The sequence below is a fragment of the Vipera ursinii genome (assembly GCF_947247035.1).
Source record: "Vipera ursinii genome assembly, chromosome: 3".
Taxonomy (NCBI): Eukaryota; Metazoa; Chordata; class Lepidosauria; order Squamata; family Viperidae; genus Vipera; species Vipera ursinii.
The window spans coordinates 107,691,597-107,708,671 of record NC_139516.1 but is presented as its reverse complement, the minus strand read 5'-3'; the positions used below and the strand labels follow the sequence as shown (position 1 = coordinate 107,708,671).

Genomic DNA, 17,075 nt, shown 5'->3' with positions numbered 1-17,075 from the left:
ATGTTGCATGTTAACAGACAATTTTCCTAGCAACTGAGAAGAGCAGCTTTCTTAGTTATCCAACCCTGTATAGGTTCATTCAGTAAATCACCCTTTGTGCCAAGAGGACTTACTTTCAAAACAGTGGGTTATGGGCTGCAGCCTCAGGTGACAGAATGAATCCAAGAATTGAGAGAACCTAAGCACTGCCAGGCTGTAAATATGGGGTTGGTGGGGCCCTGGATCAGCCTGGATGCATTTGCTTCACCCTGGCACTGAGCTGAATGGGACTTGGTACCGCATGCCTCCCCTACTGCTATTTCTTCCTGAGCCCCCTGCATGTACTTCTTTGGGTCCATCTTCCCTCCTTAGGCTGTTGGTGAATTGCCACCCTTTCAGAGTAGTAAAGGAAATGTCCCATTTGCCTATTAAATGGGCCAATTTTGAGTAGCCCTTGTGCTTGCATGCAATACATTAAGTCACCTGTACCATACCCCTGCTTGTTGATGAACACTTACTTCTTTTACTGTACTGTAAATTTATTAAAACTGCAGTACGTGCAGACTGATACCATATGTTTAAGTGATCTGGTGGGTTCTTTCACAAAGACAGTGTTGTGAATGTGCTCAGTCTTTGGCCTCATTGTCCTGTTGCTCGGGCTTATTGCCATGTGCCCAGTGAATGTGGAATGAAATGCCTTCTAATGATTTGTTGACATTGTGCAAGTGGACTTGATTCTCTTATTATCCTGGGGATGCTGTGATTTTGCTGGGTATTCATGAAATTCAGGGAAACAGAGAATCAAGCCCCAACATGTGATTTTTGTATGGTCCTAGTTGCATGCTGTATGTACTGCTATGTGTTCTTGTGTTTCTGACAGGGCACAGATGAATTGAACCCATTTGTTTTCCTTTCCCAGGAGGGAGAGGAGAAGGAGACATCACATGTCTGTGTGGGAACAGCGGACTAGCCAGCTCCGCCGACATATGCAGATGTCCAGTCAAGAGGGCATCAACAAAGATGATCCTCCTCTGCTCAATCCACACGCCAGTATTTTTCGGAAAAGAAAGTTACTGGAAAACTCTGGTCTGGAAAAGATTGAGGGTGATCAAGGGGGTAGGCCAGAGGAGACAAATGGAGAAGGTGTGGAGCAAAAACTGCCAGGGTCCAAACCCTGCCTCAGCAACCAGGATGACCAGAGAAGCCCATCTCCTCAGGCCAAGAGGGAATGGGAAACGTGGCATCACAAATCATTTCATGGGAATTGTGATATCAATGACCAGGAAAGCAAAGGGACTGTAAGCTTTGATGAAAGGGCTCGGCTCCGGCAAAGTCAGAGGCGTAGCCGACACCGCAGGGTGAGGACTGAACCGAAAGAGAATAGAACAGTTAGCCAAGAGAACGGCCCAGAAGGAGTCACGCCAGCAAAAGAAGAGCAGAATGGGGATCGTAAGGAAAATGGAGAGGAAAAAGAGGCCGTTGCTGAAAAGGAACCAGTGGCTGACATGGAACTGAAAAGGTAGGCAATCTGATTCTGTTCTTGATGGTGCCTCCCCAAGGAAATAAATGGCTATCTGCCTATCCCTTCTTATTTTTGCGAACCATCAAAATAGGTGACTGCTAAACGTTTATAAACATTTTGTAAAATGCAGCAAATTGTAATACTCTATACTGACTATTATTGGAATGATGGCTAACAGCATTTTTATACATTCAGATCATCTAGGATTTATTGGATTGTACGAACAGTAAGAAGTAGCTGACAATTAAGTGAAGCAAAAGTGAAGCCCATTATAGAAACCGGAAAGAAATGAAGCTAGAGCCCAGGAGAATGGGGTATTACCTTTGTAGAATATTTTTACCCTAACAGACAGAATTAATAGAATAATAGAGTTGGAAGAGACCTTGAAGGTCATCTAGTCCAACCCCCTGCTCAGGCAGGAAACCCCATACCATTTCAGACAAATGGCTGTCCAGTCTCTTCTTAAAAACCTCCAGTGTTGGAGCATTCACAACTTCTGGAAGCAAGTCATTCCACTGACTAATTGTTCTAACACTACAACCATTGTAAATATGAGTCAGTTGCCAAGCATCTGAATTTTGATCACATGATCATGGGGATGCAACATCAGTCGTAAATGTGAAAAATGATCATAACTCACTTTTTTCAGTGCTCTTGCGATTTTGAATAGTCACTAAATGAACTGTTGTTAGTTAGGACTACCTGTATATATCCAATAAGATGTATATCAAATAGGATAGATAGATATGGGTATAGATGTAGGTATAGATACGTATACAAATATACAGTAGATTCAAATGCAGATATTGCCATCTCAGCTCCATAGATACTGCTCTAGACAAGCTACATGTGGCAGTAATCATTTAGTATCCTTACAAGCATAAATGAAAGGGATGAGATAAAAGTGATGTACAATAAAAACTCAGTTTTGTCAAATAATGGGGGAATGGGGTGTCCATTACAGTTGAATACAGTTAATAACACTTAAATGACATGAATCACATGCAAATTGATGTGATTCATGTCATTTAAGTTACTTGTGCAAACCTGCCATAATTATAGAATTATATGGATACTTTCAGTTTATACAAATTACATAAATTATGCCAATTAGCCAGACAACTTCAAAAATAACAGACTTCATCTATTATTTTTTAGGCATAAAAACTATTTCTTTTTGAATCTCCTGCTTTTTTGGGTCCATTTCCCCTTCTTAGGCTGTTGGCTATCCCCCCTCTTTTTGGGTAATACTGGAGGACTCTGAATTATAGACTCTTGATGAGCTCTGTAAAATATCACAGAAGACAAAAGATAGAAAAGAATGCAGAAATAAAAAGGCTCCCTTTTTAGCTTTGTTGCATATTTATAACTACTACCACATGCGGTACATGAATCTCGGATAAGATTAATTTGGACTTGTTATACTCAAACAGAAGGATTAAGCTAAAAAAAAGTTGTTTCGCTATTTTTCAATATGCACATTTACAATATATTAGGGTTATCAGATCAAAATTGCAAACAAAAATGTTATTGCTATCCTGTGGTTATCCAAATTTTACTGCCCAGTTCTGGGCAGTTCTACTTAAAATAAATACAATTATTGGTCTTATTCTTGCTAGCAAGAAGTTTTCATTACACTAGTTTTATTTTCTGTCCTGATGGCATAGCCACAGGAATAAGGCAAGCAACAGAAGAATCGATAAAGATTGTAACCAAGCTATGCCAGCAAATCTGGAGAACAATACACCGTAGTGGCTAACAGATTAGAAGCGGTCAGTCCCAATCTGCAATTGAGAAAAGGAGATTTAACAGAGTGTGCAAACTGTTGTGCAATCTCCTTAATTTCACATGCTAGCAAAATAATACATGGACTCATTCAATGCATATTGGAGCCATACAATGGAAAAGGAGATGGCAGCTGGATTTAGGAAAAGTCACTTAATACAAAACTTTATTGCTGATGCATGCTGGATGATTGAGGAAGCCAAAGAATGCTAAAAAGAAGTCAGCTTATCTTATATTGATTATAGAATAGTATTTGATTGTGTCGGTCATGTCAAGCTGTGAAATGTGCTTAGGAAAATGGGGATCCCAGAACATTTCATTATCCACATGGAAAGCCTATAGATGGATCAGGAAGTCACAGTATGTGCAGAACATGGCAAAATAGATTTGTGTCCAGGTCGGCAAAGGTGTGAGACAGGGTTATACTCTCCTCATATTTATTCAACCAATATGCTTAATGTATTCCAAATTAGACCAGAAAAAAGTAAGCTGATTTTAAAACTGAATGAAGAAATATCAATATCCTGAAATATGGAAATAACAGTATTCTGATAGCTGAAAATGCAAAGGATATGCAAGTTCTAGTAATAGAAGCCAAAGGACGCAGTGAAAAAAATGGGACTAAAATTAAATATAAAGAAGACCAACCTAATGACAACAACCAGCCTTAGAACAGACAATCAAGTCATTCAAATAGTAGTTAGTTTCTATCTTTTAGGATCACTAACAACAGTAAAGAATCCAGCAACACTTAGAAGGGCAATCACAAAGGCTTTGCAAAAGATATTCCGATGCTGTGAGGTGTCTATTCAAAGGGCAGGCAATGGTCTTCCCTATGACGCTCTATGGAACTGAAAGTTGGATTTTGAAGAAGAAAGTTAGAAAGAGTATTGACACATTTAAAATCTGGTATTTCAGGAAACTCCTGAGAATGCTCTGGACAGCTAAGAGAACAAATAAATGAATCATCAAAGAATTCAATGCCTCACTCAAGGCACAAATGACCAGGCTCAAATTATCCTACTTTGAACACATTTTGAAAACACCTAGCTCTCAGGAGAAGGCTCTGGAAGGAACGAAAAGAAGAGTATGATGAACGGCAAAATAGATGGACTCAATTACAGTGACAGTGAATGCCCTGACCTGAAGGATCAAGTCAGGGGCACATCACAATGGGGAAAATCTATCCATATAGGCACTGACTGACTTAATGGCACTAAATAATCAACCAATCCATTTTACGTAAATACATTTATTTAAATGTTGATCTACTTTGGAAGATTAAATTTAATCCTCTTCATTGGCTGTTTTTAAAGTCATAACTAACTTTGGCAGCAGGTATAGCACCATGGTTAAGACTGTGAGTTCTGAGCCAGGTCATCCCCTGTTCCAATTCTACAGGGCCCTTTTCAATAAACAAGACTGTGCTAAGACTACAGTATATTTCCTGAGTTTTTAGAGGGTTCTATATTATTTTTCCCCTTCATGGATTACTGCCTTGACGTGGTGAAGGGGCTTGCGTAATTCAATGAAGCTATGAGCTATGCTGTGCAGGGCCACCCAAGATGGAAAGGTCATAGCAGAGAGTTCTGACAAAACGTGATCCACTGGAGAAGGAAATGGCAAACCACTCCAGTATCTTTGCCATGAAAACCCTATGGACAGTACCAAAAGGCAAAACGATATGATGCTGGAAGATGATCCCCTCAGGTCAGAACGTGTCCAATACGCTACTGGGGAAGAGCAGAGGGCTAGTACTAGTAGCGCCAGAAAGAATGAAGTGACTGGGCCAAAGCCGAAAGGACGCTCAGCTGTGGATGTGTCTGGTGGTGAAAGGAAAGTCCGATGCTGTAAAGATTCTTTCTCCATAGGAACCTGGAATGTAAGATCCATGAATCAAGGAAAGCTGGACGTGGTCAAACAAGAGATGACAAGACTGAACATCGACAACTTAGGTATCAGCAAACTAAAATGGACAGGAATGGGTGAATTTAATTCAGATGACCATCAGGTATACTACTGCGGGCAAGAATCCCTCAGAAGAAATGGAGTAGCCTTCATAGTCAATAAAAGAGTAGGAAAAGCAATACTGGGATACAATCCTCAAAATGACAGAATGATCTCAGTTCGAATCCAAGGCAAACCATTCAATATCTCAGTAGTCCAAGTCTATGCCCCAACCACCGGTGCTGAAGAGGATGAAATTAACTGGTTCTATGAAGTCCTACAGCACCTTATAGAACTAACACCAAAAAATGATGTTCTTATCATCATGGGGGATTGGAATGCTAAAGTAGGAAGCCAAAAGATAACCAGAATAACAGGCAAATTTGGCCTTGGAGTACAAAATGAAGCAAGGCACAAGCTGATAGAATTTTGTCAAGAGAATACGATGGTCATAGCAAACACTCGTTTCCAACAACCCAAGAGACGGCTCTACACATGGACATCACCAGACGGTCAACACAGAAATCAGATTGACTATATGCTCTGCAGCCAAAGATGGAGAAGCTCTATACAGTCAGTAAAAACAAGGCCAGGAGCTGACTGTGGCTCAGACCATGAGCTTCTCGTTGTAAAGTTTAGGCTTAAACTGAAGAAAGTAGGGAAAAGCACTAGGCCAGTCAGGTATGAATTAAATCATATCCCTGTTGAATATACAGTAGAGGTGACAAATAGATTTAAGGAATTAGATCTGATAGAGTGCCTGAAGAACTATGGACAGAGGTTTGCAACATTGTACAAGAGGTAGCAACCAAAACCATCCCAAAGAAAAAGAAATGCAAGAAAGCAAAATGGCTGTCTGAGGAAGCTTTGCAAATAGCTGAGGAAAGGAGGGAAGTGAAAGGCAAGGGAGAAAAAGAAAGATACGCCCAATTGAATGCAGAATTCCAGACAATAGCTAGAAGAGATAAGAATGCCTTCTTAAATGAACAGTGCAAAGAAATAGAAGAAAACAATAAAATAGGGAGGACCAGAGATCTTTTCAAAAAAATTAGAGAGATGAAGGGAACATTTCATGCAAAAATGGGCATGATAAAGGACCAAAATGGTAGGGACCTAACAGAGGCAGAAGAGATTAAGAAGAGGTGGCAAAATTACACAGAAGAACTAAACAAGAATGAGCTTAATGTCCCTGATAATCACAATGAGGTGGTCACTGACCTCAAGCCAGACATCCTAGAATGTGAAGTGAAGTGGGCCTTAGAAAAGCTGAGCAACAACAAAGCTAGTGGAGGTGACAGTATTCCAGCTGAGCTATTCAAACTCTTAAAAGACGATGCAGTAAAAGTGCTACACTCAATTTGCCAGCAAATTTGGAAAACTCAACCGTGGCCACAGGATTGGAAAAGATCAGTTTACATTCCAATTCCAAAGAAAGGCAGTGCCAAAGAATGTTCAAACTATCACACCATTGCACTCATTTCTCATGCTAGTAAAGTTATGCTTAAAATCCTACAAGCTAGACTCCAGCAGTATGTGGATCGAGAACTACCAGAAGTACAGGCAGGATTTCGAAGAGGCAGAGGAACTAGAGATCAAATTGCCAACATACGCTGGATCATGGAGAAAGCTAGAGAGTTCCAGAAAAACATCTACTTCTGCTTCACTGACTATGCTAAAGCCTTTGATTGTGTGGATCATAACAAACTGTGGCAAGTTCTTAAAAGAAATGGGCATACCAGACCATCTTATTTCTCTCTTGAGAAACCTATATGTGGGCCAAGAAGCAACAGTGGGAACTGGACACAGAACCACTGATTGGTTCAAAATTGGGAAAGGAGTCCGGCAAGGCTATATACTGTCGCCCTGCCTATTTAACTTATATGCAGAGCACAACATGAGAAAGGCAGGGCTAGATGAATCAAAAGCTGGAATTAAGATTGCCGGAAGAAATATCAACAACCTAAGATATGCAGATGATACCACTCTAATGGCAGACAGTGAAGAAGAACTAAAGAGCCTCTTGCTGTGGGTGAAGAAGGCGAGTGCAAAAGTTGGGTTGAAACTTAACATTAAGAAAACCAAGATCATGGCATCCGGCCCTCTCATTTCCTGGCAAATAGATGGGGAAGAAATGGAGGTAGTTACAGATTTTATTTTTCTGGGCTCCGAGATCACTGCAGATGGGGACTGTAGCCAAGAAATTAAAAGACGCTTGCTCCTCGGGAGGAAAGCCATGACAAATCTAGATAGCACACTAAAAAGCAGAGACATTGCCCTGTCAACAAAAGTGCGTATAGTCAAGCCTATGGTCTTCCCAGTTGCAATGTATGGCAGTGAAAGTTGGACCATAAAAAAGGCTGAGCGCCAGAGAATTGAGACCTTTGAACTATGGTGCTGGAGAGGACTCCTGCGAGTCCCTTGGACTGCAAGGCGATCAAACTGGTTAGTCCTAGAGGAAATCAACCCTGACTGCTCTTTAGAAGGCCAGATCTTGAAGCTAAAACTCAAATACTTTGGCCACCTAATGAGAAGGAAAGTCTCACTGGAGAAGAGCCTAATGCTGGGAAAGATTGAGGGCAAGAAAAGAAGGGGACGACAGAGAATGAGGTGGCTGGATGGAGTCACTGAAGCAGTAGGCATGAGCTTAAATGGACTCCAGAAGATGGTAGAGGACAGGAAGGCCTGGAGGAATGTTGTCCATAGGGTTGCGATGGATCAGATACGACTTCGCAGCTAACAACAATATTATTTTTGCTGACATGATATTCCCTTTGAAAATCTCCTTTGATGTACAGTATAAATACAAATTGGTCATCCTTGCCAGAATTTTTGCTCATGAAATCAGAGGTATTTCTAGATGAGCCAAATATGTGCAGTATTTGACAGGCAGGTGGACCAGTTGATGCTGTTTCTAATCTGGAATCCTCTCATTTGCTGCTGCCAGTTTTCCAGTCATAATTCTTAACACAGAAAATAATTTAAGGAAAGCAGAATTGAAATTATAGCACCAAGCTTTGGGGGAGAAGGGAGGGAAATGCATAACTGAGACACCGTTGAAGATGTTTCCAGATGAAAAAACTCAAGGAGGTTGGAGAGGTTTTGCTAAAGGCTGCCATTCATGGCTGTAGTATGACTGAGAAGGGCCAATGACACTTCCTTTTGCAGAGTTATTAAGTTATTAAGGGGATCTCATTCATCCTCCATGGATAGAGTTTCCTTTCTCTTCATTTCCCTAAACACACTGAAGGATGTCAGGCTTTCTAGAAAAACAGTGAATAGAAAGGGAAAGATCAGTTGGCTTTACTCTGAATGTAGCATTTCCTGAAAGCAGAATGCAGATATAAAGGAAAATGCACACTACTCATATAAGCAAGGGAAATCAAGCTGCCATCTTTGCACTGTAAAACTGACTAGTATGAAATTAACTACATTGAAAATAGGCATCTTCCCAGAAAATTAATGGATTTTACAGGCCATTATCTTCATAAGTAAGTGTAATCTTCTAGCCTTCTTAAGTGTATAATAATAGAATAGTGTATAATAATAGAATAGTGTATAATAATAGAATAATAGATTAGTGCAAGTAAACACGTAAGTTAAAATGTGTTGTTATTCATTTATACAGGGTTCATATTGTTGAAGGGATTTAAAGTAGTCTCATGGCCAGGTTTTGAACCATACTAGGCAAATAGTATGCAATTTTAAAACCTGGAAAAGAAGATGTTAATGGTGGTGGTAGAAAACTGGAAGAACAGAGCACTGGCTGCTTCAAAATAGATGAGCAGAATTCTTCCACATACTCTTATCTAATAATTGCTGCACAGAGAGAACCTAATAACATGCACTAAAAAGCAAGTTTTTCTGAAAAATGGACTTTAATTGCTTATAGGTAAAAGGTAAAGGTTCCCCCGCACATGCGTGCTAGTCGTTTCCAACTCCAGGGGCCGGTGCTCATCTCCGTTTCAAAGCCGAAGAGCCAGCGCTTGTCCGAGGACGTCTCCGTGGTCATGTGGCCGGCATGACTAGACGCCAAAGGCGCACGGAACGCTGTTACCTTCCCACCGTAGTGGTCCCTATTTTTCTACTTGCATTTTTACGTGCTTTCGAACTGCTAGGTTGGCAGAAGCTGGGACGAGTAACAGGCGCTCACTCTGCTACGCGGCACTCGGGATTCGACCCGCCAAACTGCCGACCTTCTGATCGACAAGCTCAGCGTCCTAACCCGCTGAGCCACCGCGTCCCTATTTGCTTATAGCTTACAGCAAAAAAGATATATTTTTCCTGCAGTGTTTAGGAAGATCACATCTACAAGTATCCAATATATCTAAGTTATTTAAAACACTGTGATATCCTAGCTATTATTTTTACTCTTCTTCTCCTTCCTTTGCTTTGACTCACAAACACATGCCCATAATCTCTATCCCTTACTATGGCCCTCTCTTTCTAAATTCTTCACACAGGACCAGTGAAGCAACAGTAAATAATGCCGAGCTTCCCATGCCCACCCAAGATCCAAATCCCTCAGAAGGTCACCAGATGTTGGACAAAAGCAAGGAGGCCAGTCCAGTGAAGCAAGATGGCAGCAGCCTAGATATAAGTGAGCAAGCGCTTTTGGGTGACCTATCAATGGAGACAGAGAGGACTTTTAGCAGGAGTGAGCCTGATCTCTCATCTATCACTGCCAACATGGATAAAGCAACAGAGAGCACTACCATCATGATTGATGTTCAAGACTCCACTGTGGTACAGAGTAAGTATCCATCTCTTTTCTAATTTGACACCAAATCTCAATCTGTTAAAGGGAGATACAGATTGCCATGCAGCATTATCAGCCATTCTTGGTTGAGATCAAGATTATCTCCCTCCATGTTAAGATTTCAGAAACTTTTAAAGCTGAGTTGTTCCAGAAAGCCTTCCCCTGATTTTATCAGGACATCTTTATTTCTATTTTTATCCTTTGTACTTTTTCTTTGGGTGGGGTTGTTTGTTTCAAAATTGTATTAACTATGGATGTTTCATTTGGTTTTATACTTTGGTTTTATACTCTCTGAATTATAGTAGAGGGGAAATGTGGTCAAGAAATAAATTAAAAATATTCCTCTGCTCCTTTGTGTGGAATTGGGCCAAAGTTTGTTATAGATTTGTTGGTGCTTTCATAAAGAAGTGACTGAATATTATTCCACAAACAGACAGTTTGACTGAAGAAATTTTCAAACAGTTATAGAATTTTTATTGTGGTGCGACTTGGGTTGGTACTACATTGCTGAAATAGCCATCAGCTGATATTCTCTGAACCAAATTCATTTATTAATTCTAGGGGGATGTCTTATAAAAGGACATCTGAAATTAGATGCAACCCCTTCCCAAATTCCTTTCTGGCTTGACTCAAAATACATGAGCCACTTTCCTTTCCTTATCTGTTAAATTGCAATAATGATCATATGAACAGTTGATGAGATTTTTTATTTTTTTATTTTTTTTATTTTAATCCCATTTATATCCCGCCCTTCTCTGAAGACTCAGGGCGGCTTACAATCTAAAGCACAATGTGCTTAGCAATAGCCTTCATTCTATGTATATGCCTGCTTATTAGGGCTTTCGCTCCCCCCCAACCGGCATTATTACAAAGTCAGCTTATTGCCCCCAACAATCTGGGTCCTCATTTTACCTACCTCGGAAGGATAAGATAAGAGATGGTGCCTTCCTTTCTTTGCTCTTTTTTTCTTGTCCCAACATGTGGGCTATCTTTGGAAGGGGCTGCAAATCTCAGGGAAAGGAAGGAAGGAAGGAAGGAAGGAAGGAAGGAAGGAAGGAAGGAAGGAAGGAAGGAAGGAAGGAAGGAAGGAAGGAAGGTGCCACTACAGCTCTTGATCTGATACAATCCCAAGGTTTTGAGAGAAAGGAAAGCTATTTAGAGGCTGCCAAGAAGGTTTATAGGAAGCTTGGTAAGAAATGGAGGGTGTAGACCTCATAGACCTGGGAGTTTCTTTCTTCTTTTCACATCCTATGTCACATTTTGAACTTTGGAGAACTTGCCCAGGTCATCATAGTTGATGAAGAAGTCATTCATCCCTTTTCTCACATGGAACTGCTTTAAAACAGGCCTGGTTTTAAGCTGATAATACTGTATAATTATATAATATAATTATAAAGAGTCACTTTATAGAGTAGATGGGTAGCATAATAAATAAATAAATTGCTGAAGATGATGGTGAGAACAGACTGGGTCCAGTGGCATCCATGGAGAGTCAGGCAGGGATGAGACAATTAGAGTGTTGTATGAAAGTTGTGGCATTCAACATAATGCCCCCTTTTTATGTGTGTTATGATGTCCTCTCGCCACCCAAAGGATGCGTGGTTTGTGCCTGTTGGTGATTTTGTCATGTTGATGGAAGCAGTAAGAGTCCATGATTGCCACTGACTGCACCTGCTACTAAATCCCTGCCAAGCAGGGCAACATCAAGAAAAATAATTTAGAATCGAGGGCTAAACTCTTATTACATTCATACAGTCTCCTAATTTTAGTTTCATAGCTATTTTTGTTCTGATATAGCTCAACTGGAAGAAGCATTCACTATAACTAAGCAGCTTTGGATGTAATAATTTTTGTTAGTTCATTTCACCTATGCTAGATTGTTAAAAACAATAAAATTAAATTTTAAATTAAAATTAAAAAATTAAAATTAAACTTTGAAAACTGTAAGCATCCCATTCATTTGCTATCAGAAATTTAGCTGTGCTGTTATTTACATCCTAAATTTTGGAAAAGAAAGGGGAAAAATCTTGGTGATGTGAGTGTGATGCCTCTTGACAGCAAAGATAATGTGCCATTTTTTATTATCTGGCTACAAAACCAATGAGTGAAAAGGATTCTGCAAATCAATTTCATCCAAAGGATGGCAGAAGTCCAGAGTAATGCTACTACATTTATTATGTAAATCCAACAAATTATATAGACCATTTTTTGTCTCAGGGAGATTTTTCAAGCATATTTTGAGAACAAATGTATCTTGCTATTAAGTGTTATCTGTTAGTTCCTACTATTCAAATAAAACATTTCCGGAGGCAGGCATATATCACTTGAAGCATATTGTGTAGTCACAGGCCACTACTGTTTAGCTATTTAAAAAAAATATATTGTTAACCACCCCAAGTTCTTGGGAGATTATGCCCATGCCTAAAAATAACTTCTGGATAATTCCAAACTTCAATTAATTTTGATGCCTTATATATAGGAGTTGTAAAAATAGAATAGTCATTCCAGTAAGATAATTTCATAGCATTCAATCCAACTACTTTCGCAATCTGACCCTTGACAAAGACTGCAAAGTGCTTTTCTGTGTCTTCACAATTAAAAACTCCCCGTGAAATCTGGATATTAATTACACAATACTATTGCAAAAATGCTTTTGTTCCTTCTGTTTGGCCCCCTCTTATGCCCTCTCCCCATCCTCCTCTCTTCTGATCTCCATCTAACTAACTATATAGCCAGGTGTTGAGAATATAAGATAGCAATTAATGGCATGCTTTTCTTGGCAGAAATTATATCTTTAAACTGCATTTCCAGAGGTATTGGATTTGCATTGCAGCAGCTATGGAAATAAATAGTAGACAGGGTTAAGTACAAGCTATGATTTGCCTGCAGTACTAAACAAGTCTAGAATGTGCTAAAGGGCACACCGTTCTGAAAGTCTCTGTTTTTATTTTTAAAAAGAGCCATATTTCTAGCCCTTGCACTCAAATAGATGAAGAAAGATGGTGATTTGTCAAGGGTTAACTTATCACACACACATAAACCAGGTATTCATATTACTTTCTGGCACCTGCGCAGGGAAGAATGGAGAGTTGTACGTTCTGCTCATGTTTCAACAGGGCAACGCATTGACAAGATTGCATGGGGTTGTAGGGGGAGGTCTTTATTCCATTGCAGTGCTCCTTCCTCTTCCATTGAATTACAAGTACAAAAATAAGTTATATGAAGCAGTGACAGTTGAAGGTTAAAATATGCAAATTACAGTTTGCAGAATTTACTTTTCTTTGCCCATAATTTGAATTGCTAGTGTGCAGGAGGTAATCTTTGTAAAAACAGTATGCACATATTCCTTCTACTCAGGACTGAATTTTTCAGATGGGATTACTTCTTCTTATTTTACGTAATAAGTCTTCTATGCCTGCTGATTAACCTACAAGGCCACCTATTCTTTTCATATTCATTCACGTACTGTATGTAGTATTGAGCACTCTATCTGCTTTTATCATTCCTTCCTTGCCTTTAGCAATCTCTCCCTCTCTGTGTGTTTGTGTGTGTTTGTGTGATGTATCATCCTCTTCTATTTTTCGTGGGCCCTGCTATCAAATGCTCACTCGCTGCATTTTTCTTCCTAGGCAAAGGACTAACAAGATTTGTTCATTTTACAGTTAGCAACAAGACAGATGGGGAGGCCAGTCCACTGAAGGAGGCAGAAACAAAGGAAGAGGAAGAGATGGAGACAGAGAAGAAGAATAAAAAGCGAAAAAAGGAAAAGAGCTCTGAGACAGGCAAACCAATGGTGCCCCACAGCTCCATGTTTATTTTCAGCACCACGAACCCGTGAGATATATTCCATTCATTTTCTTTCTTTCTGGAGCTGCTTAAAATATTAGTTTATTTCAGAGAACTGTGGGTTTTTTGTTTTTTGAATGTGTTATCTTATGTTCCAAACAGGAAGCTCAGTAATGCCACAGCCAAATAGTTTGCCCCGTTGCTATTATATACAGCAAACTCCAGGGTGCATAGAGTTATATGAGTCAGAGGCCCAAACATCTCAATCACAGGCTGCATAAATTGATTGTGCACCTACCGTAAATCATTTCATAGAAACCCCCGCAGGAAATCCCACAGCAAGGGTTCATTAAAGGTAGAAGAGAAACATAAGGGAAAATGAAAAGGATTCCTGTCAGATACAAGGGAGATGCTGTGGTGTGGCAGCTTTTCCCCCCTTATTTTCCAACAACATCTTCAGAGTTATAGAATTTTAAGGATAATAGAAAGCTGGCTTTTGGGAGAACATTAACATCATGCCTCATGTTCTGGATCTTATCTACCAAATCAGAATTACCTGTTGGCTAAAACCACCTTCTTAACAACTCATACTTGCATGATAAAGATACTGGCTAGCTTTCATCAGTCATACTATTTTAATAAAAAGGATTGTATGAGATAAATTATTTCATAGGGAGAGAAACAAAATGAGAATTCCACCTATTTCAGAGTTTTAGGTAGAGATCAAATTGTCTGAAGCCTTAGAGGATCCTTTGAGGAATTTCTGCCATAACAGAAAGTCAACTTTATGACTCCATTTTTTATCACCTTATTTCCATTCTTGTTCAAACAGAACAGTTACATCTGACCAAAGGCTCTGTGGAGTTGATTTAGACTTCTTATTATTATTTTTAAGGAACTGATAAGGTAGAATTAAAAGATTTACAGCACTCCTTTCACTTCATTCTGTGTTGAAAGATTTGTTTATATATTTTTTAAATTTAGCCATCATCTAGAGAGGTAGAAGAAGTTGTCCACTTCTGGTTTATAGGATTGCTACAAGACTAGAAAGATAGTATAACTGCTATATAAAATGCCTCCATTTTAAATTATCACAATTCTGTTTAATGCTGTGGCCATTGCATGGATTTGTGATTTCTTTGACAGAATCCGAAGAGCTTGCCACTACATTGTCAATCTGCGCTACTTTGAGATGTGTATCCTTCTTGTGATTGCAGCAAGCAGCATCGCCTTGGCAGCAGAGGATCCTGTCCTGACTAACTCAGAGAGAAATAAAGTAATTACTCAGGAATTACTAGACAATTCTGTTTTGCTCTGAGGTCTTAGTGTACATGGATTCATGTTCTGCATTTGTACATCTATTTTATAATTCACTGCAAAGCTAAACGCAGACTCAGAAAGTATACATCTTTCATCTCTTCCTATTTTGGATTTTATTTGGCCATACATGTTTGAATTCTCCATTGCATATGAGAGAGAGGGAGACAGAGACGTTGTCACATCTGGATTTGTTTAATTATAAGGGATAGGAGGGGTAAAAGGTTCCTTATTCAATGTGAAGAGAGATGTATTCCCCAGGGTGTTATTCTATAACTAAAGCTAGTCATAGTTACTTCTTTCCCCTAGTAGTTACTTAGTTCCCCAATACCAATAGTTTTCCTTCCAGTGTTCTGGCCAGTGTTGGTTTAGGTTGGATTTTGTCACAAAAATCAGCCTCCATGGAAAGTAAGCTTTGGAACCGTGACTCATACCATCAACTATTTGAATACCTTGCTGAAATCCATAAAGTCTGACCAATAAAAAGGTAAAACATTTACTTAATCACTTATTCAATTTATGGCTGCTCATCTCAACAAGTGATTCTGAGCAGCCATACAAATAACATATTGACACATTAATGGACAAGAATGTTCTTACCAGCTTGTAGAAACTGATGAACAATACTTCATTGTTTTTAAATCTAGCTGGAGGATAGGAAGAACCAAGCACAGAAGTGAAAAATATAGAAGATGGTTGGGACTGGCTTTCTGGTTGCCCACTCTATCAAGCAATGGCCCATCAACCATAATTAATATCTGAGAGTTTCACCCAACACCTATCATCTTACAGGAAGGACGATGTTGGCAGCCGTTGTTCTGATGCTCCACTCTTTTGGGTAGATGTGTATAAAATGACCCCCACTTTGCTCGTGAATCAGGAGAAAACAAGAACTTAGTAACAAAGAAATTCACTCAAACTACTCAGAAGAACACATTAAGAATTGATAGAAAGGAAAGAAAGAGAAAGAGAGAAACAGAATTTAAAATGGGCAGGGGAGGGAAGTGTGGTTATTTATACTTTCTATGCTGCAGGAGTTTAGAACATCTGACTTGCCTCATTTTACACATTGAATTGCTGAGGCCATTAATGCTTACTCTTAGTTTCCAATCTCCAGTTTGATGAATGGATTTCTCTAGTCCCAAGGCAATAATTAGTTAACCAGTGTGAGTGGCAAATTAACTTGGAAGAGGTATGTTACTGTTATTGCCAGTTGTTTTATTTAGAAATTGTGGAGGCACAGCACTACTGATTTCTAAAATAGTGGCCTTTAGATTTTCTGTACCTAGTCACAGGGAGAACCCAGACTTTTAAAACAGCTGCATTTCTCAGTTTGATGAAAAATGGGCCTCAAAGGATATGCACATTGCTTGTGTAGGCTACATTTTCAGCGGTTCCAACTAATGCCTGTGTGAGAGCTCTGCACTAATAACTGTAGGATGGTGCCAGAGAGAGTGCCAGGACGTTGGTGGAAATATGCCTCTGAATCCCAAATGTTGGAACATGAGCAGGAGGGTGCAATTGCATTTGGATCCTGCTCATGTGCTTCCTGCGAGCATCTGGCTGCTCCTTGCAAAAAGAGAACACTGGAATGTTTGGTCTTCTAGTCTGATCTAGCAAATAACATCATTTTGTTGCTATGGCAAAATGCCAGAGCAGGCAGAAAACAGATCACGGCAGACATAACAGAAAGTACACAAAGCTTAAGGTACAGACAGATTGTAAAAATTGTTGTCCCAATAAAGGAGAATATTTTTAGCTAAGGTTGAAATGAAGAATCCTTGGTGCTCTCTGAGCTTGGTTGTTTTCTTGTAGATGTTTCATTACCCAAATCTGACTGTCATTGCAAGAAAAAAAGAAAGCTCAGAGGATATCAAGGACCCCTCAAATTGTTGTCCAAGCTGATTGCTGAGGTTGCTAACTTCTAAAGCAGGTTCTATTACTTTCATTTTGCAGTTTGCATTTGATAATGTGGGTAGCAGA

At 39.5% G+C, this 17,075-nt stretch overlaps 1 protein-coding gene across 1 annotated transcript in view; it reads left to right on the top strand.

Annotated features, from left to right (window-relative positions):
* The window catches only part of CACNA1E (calcium voltage-gated channel subunit alpha1 E), a gene marked incomplete at its 3' end in the record, with an annotated part of 392,449 nt that overhangs the window by 300,103 nt on the left and 75,271 nt on the right, over positions 1-17,075 (top strand). The window contains exons 21-24 of the mRNA XM_083358506.1: positions 899-1,498; positions 9,694-9,983; positions 13,652-13,823; positions 14,922-15,051. Of these exons, the coding sequence (XP_083214632.1) occupies positions 899-1,498; positions 9,694-9,983; positions 13,652-13,823; positions 14,922-15,051 (1,192 nt within the window). The remainder of the gene's footprint in view (positions 1-898; positions 1,499-9,693; positions 9,984-13,651; positions 13,824-14,921; positions 15,052-17,075) is intronic.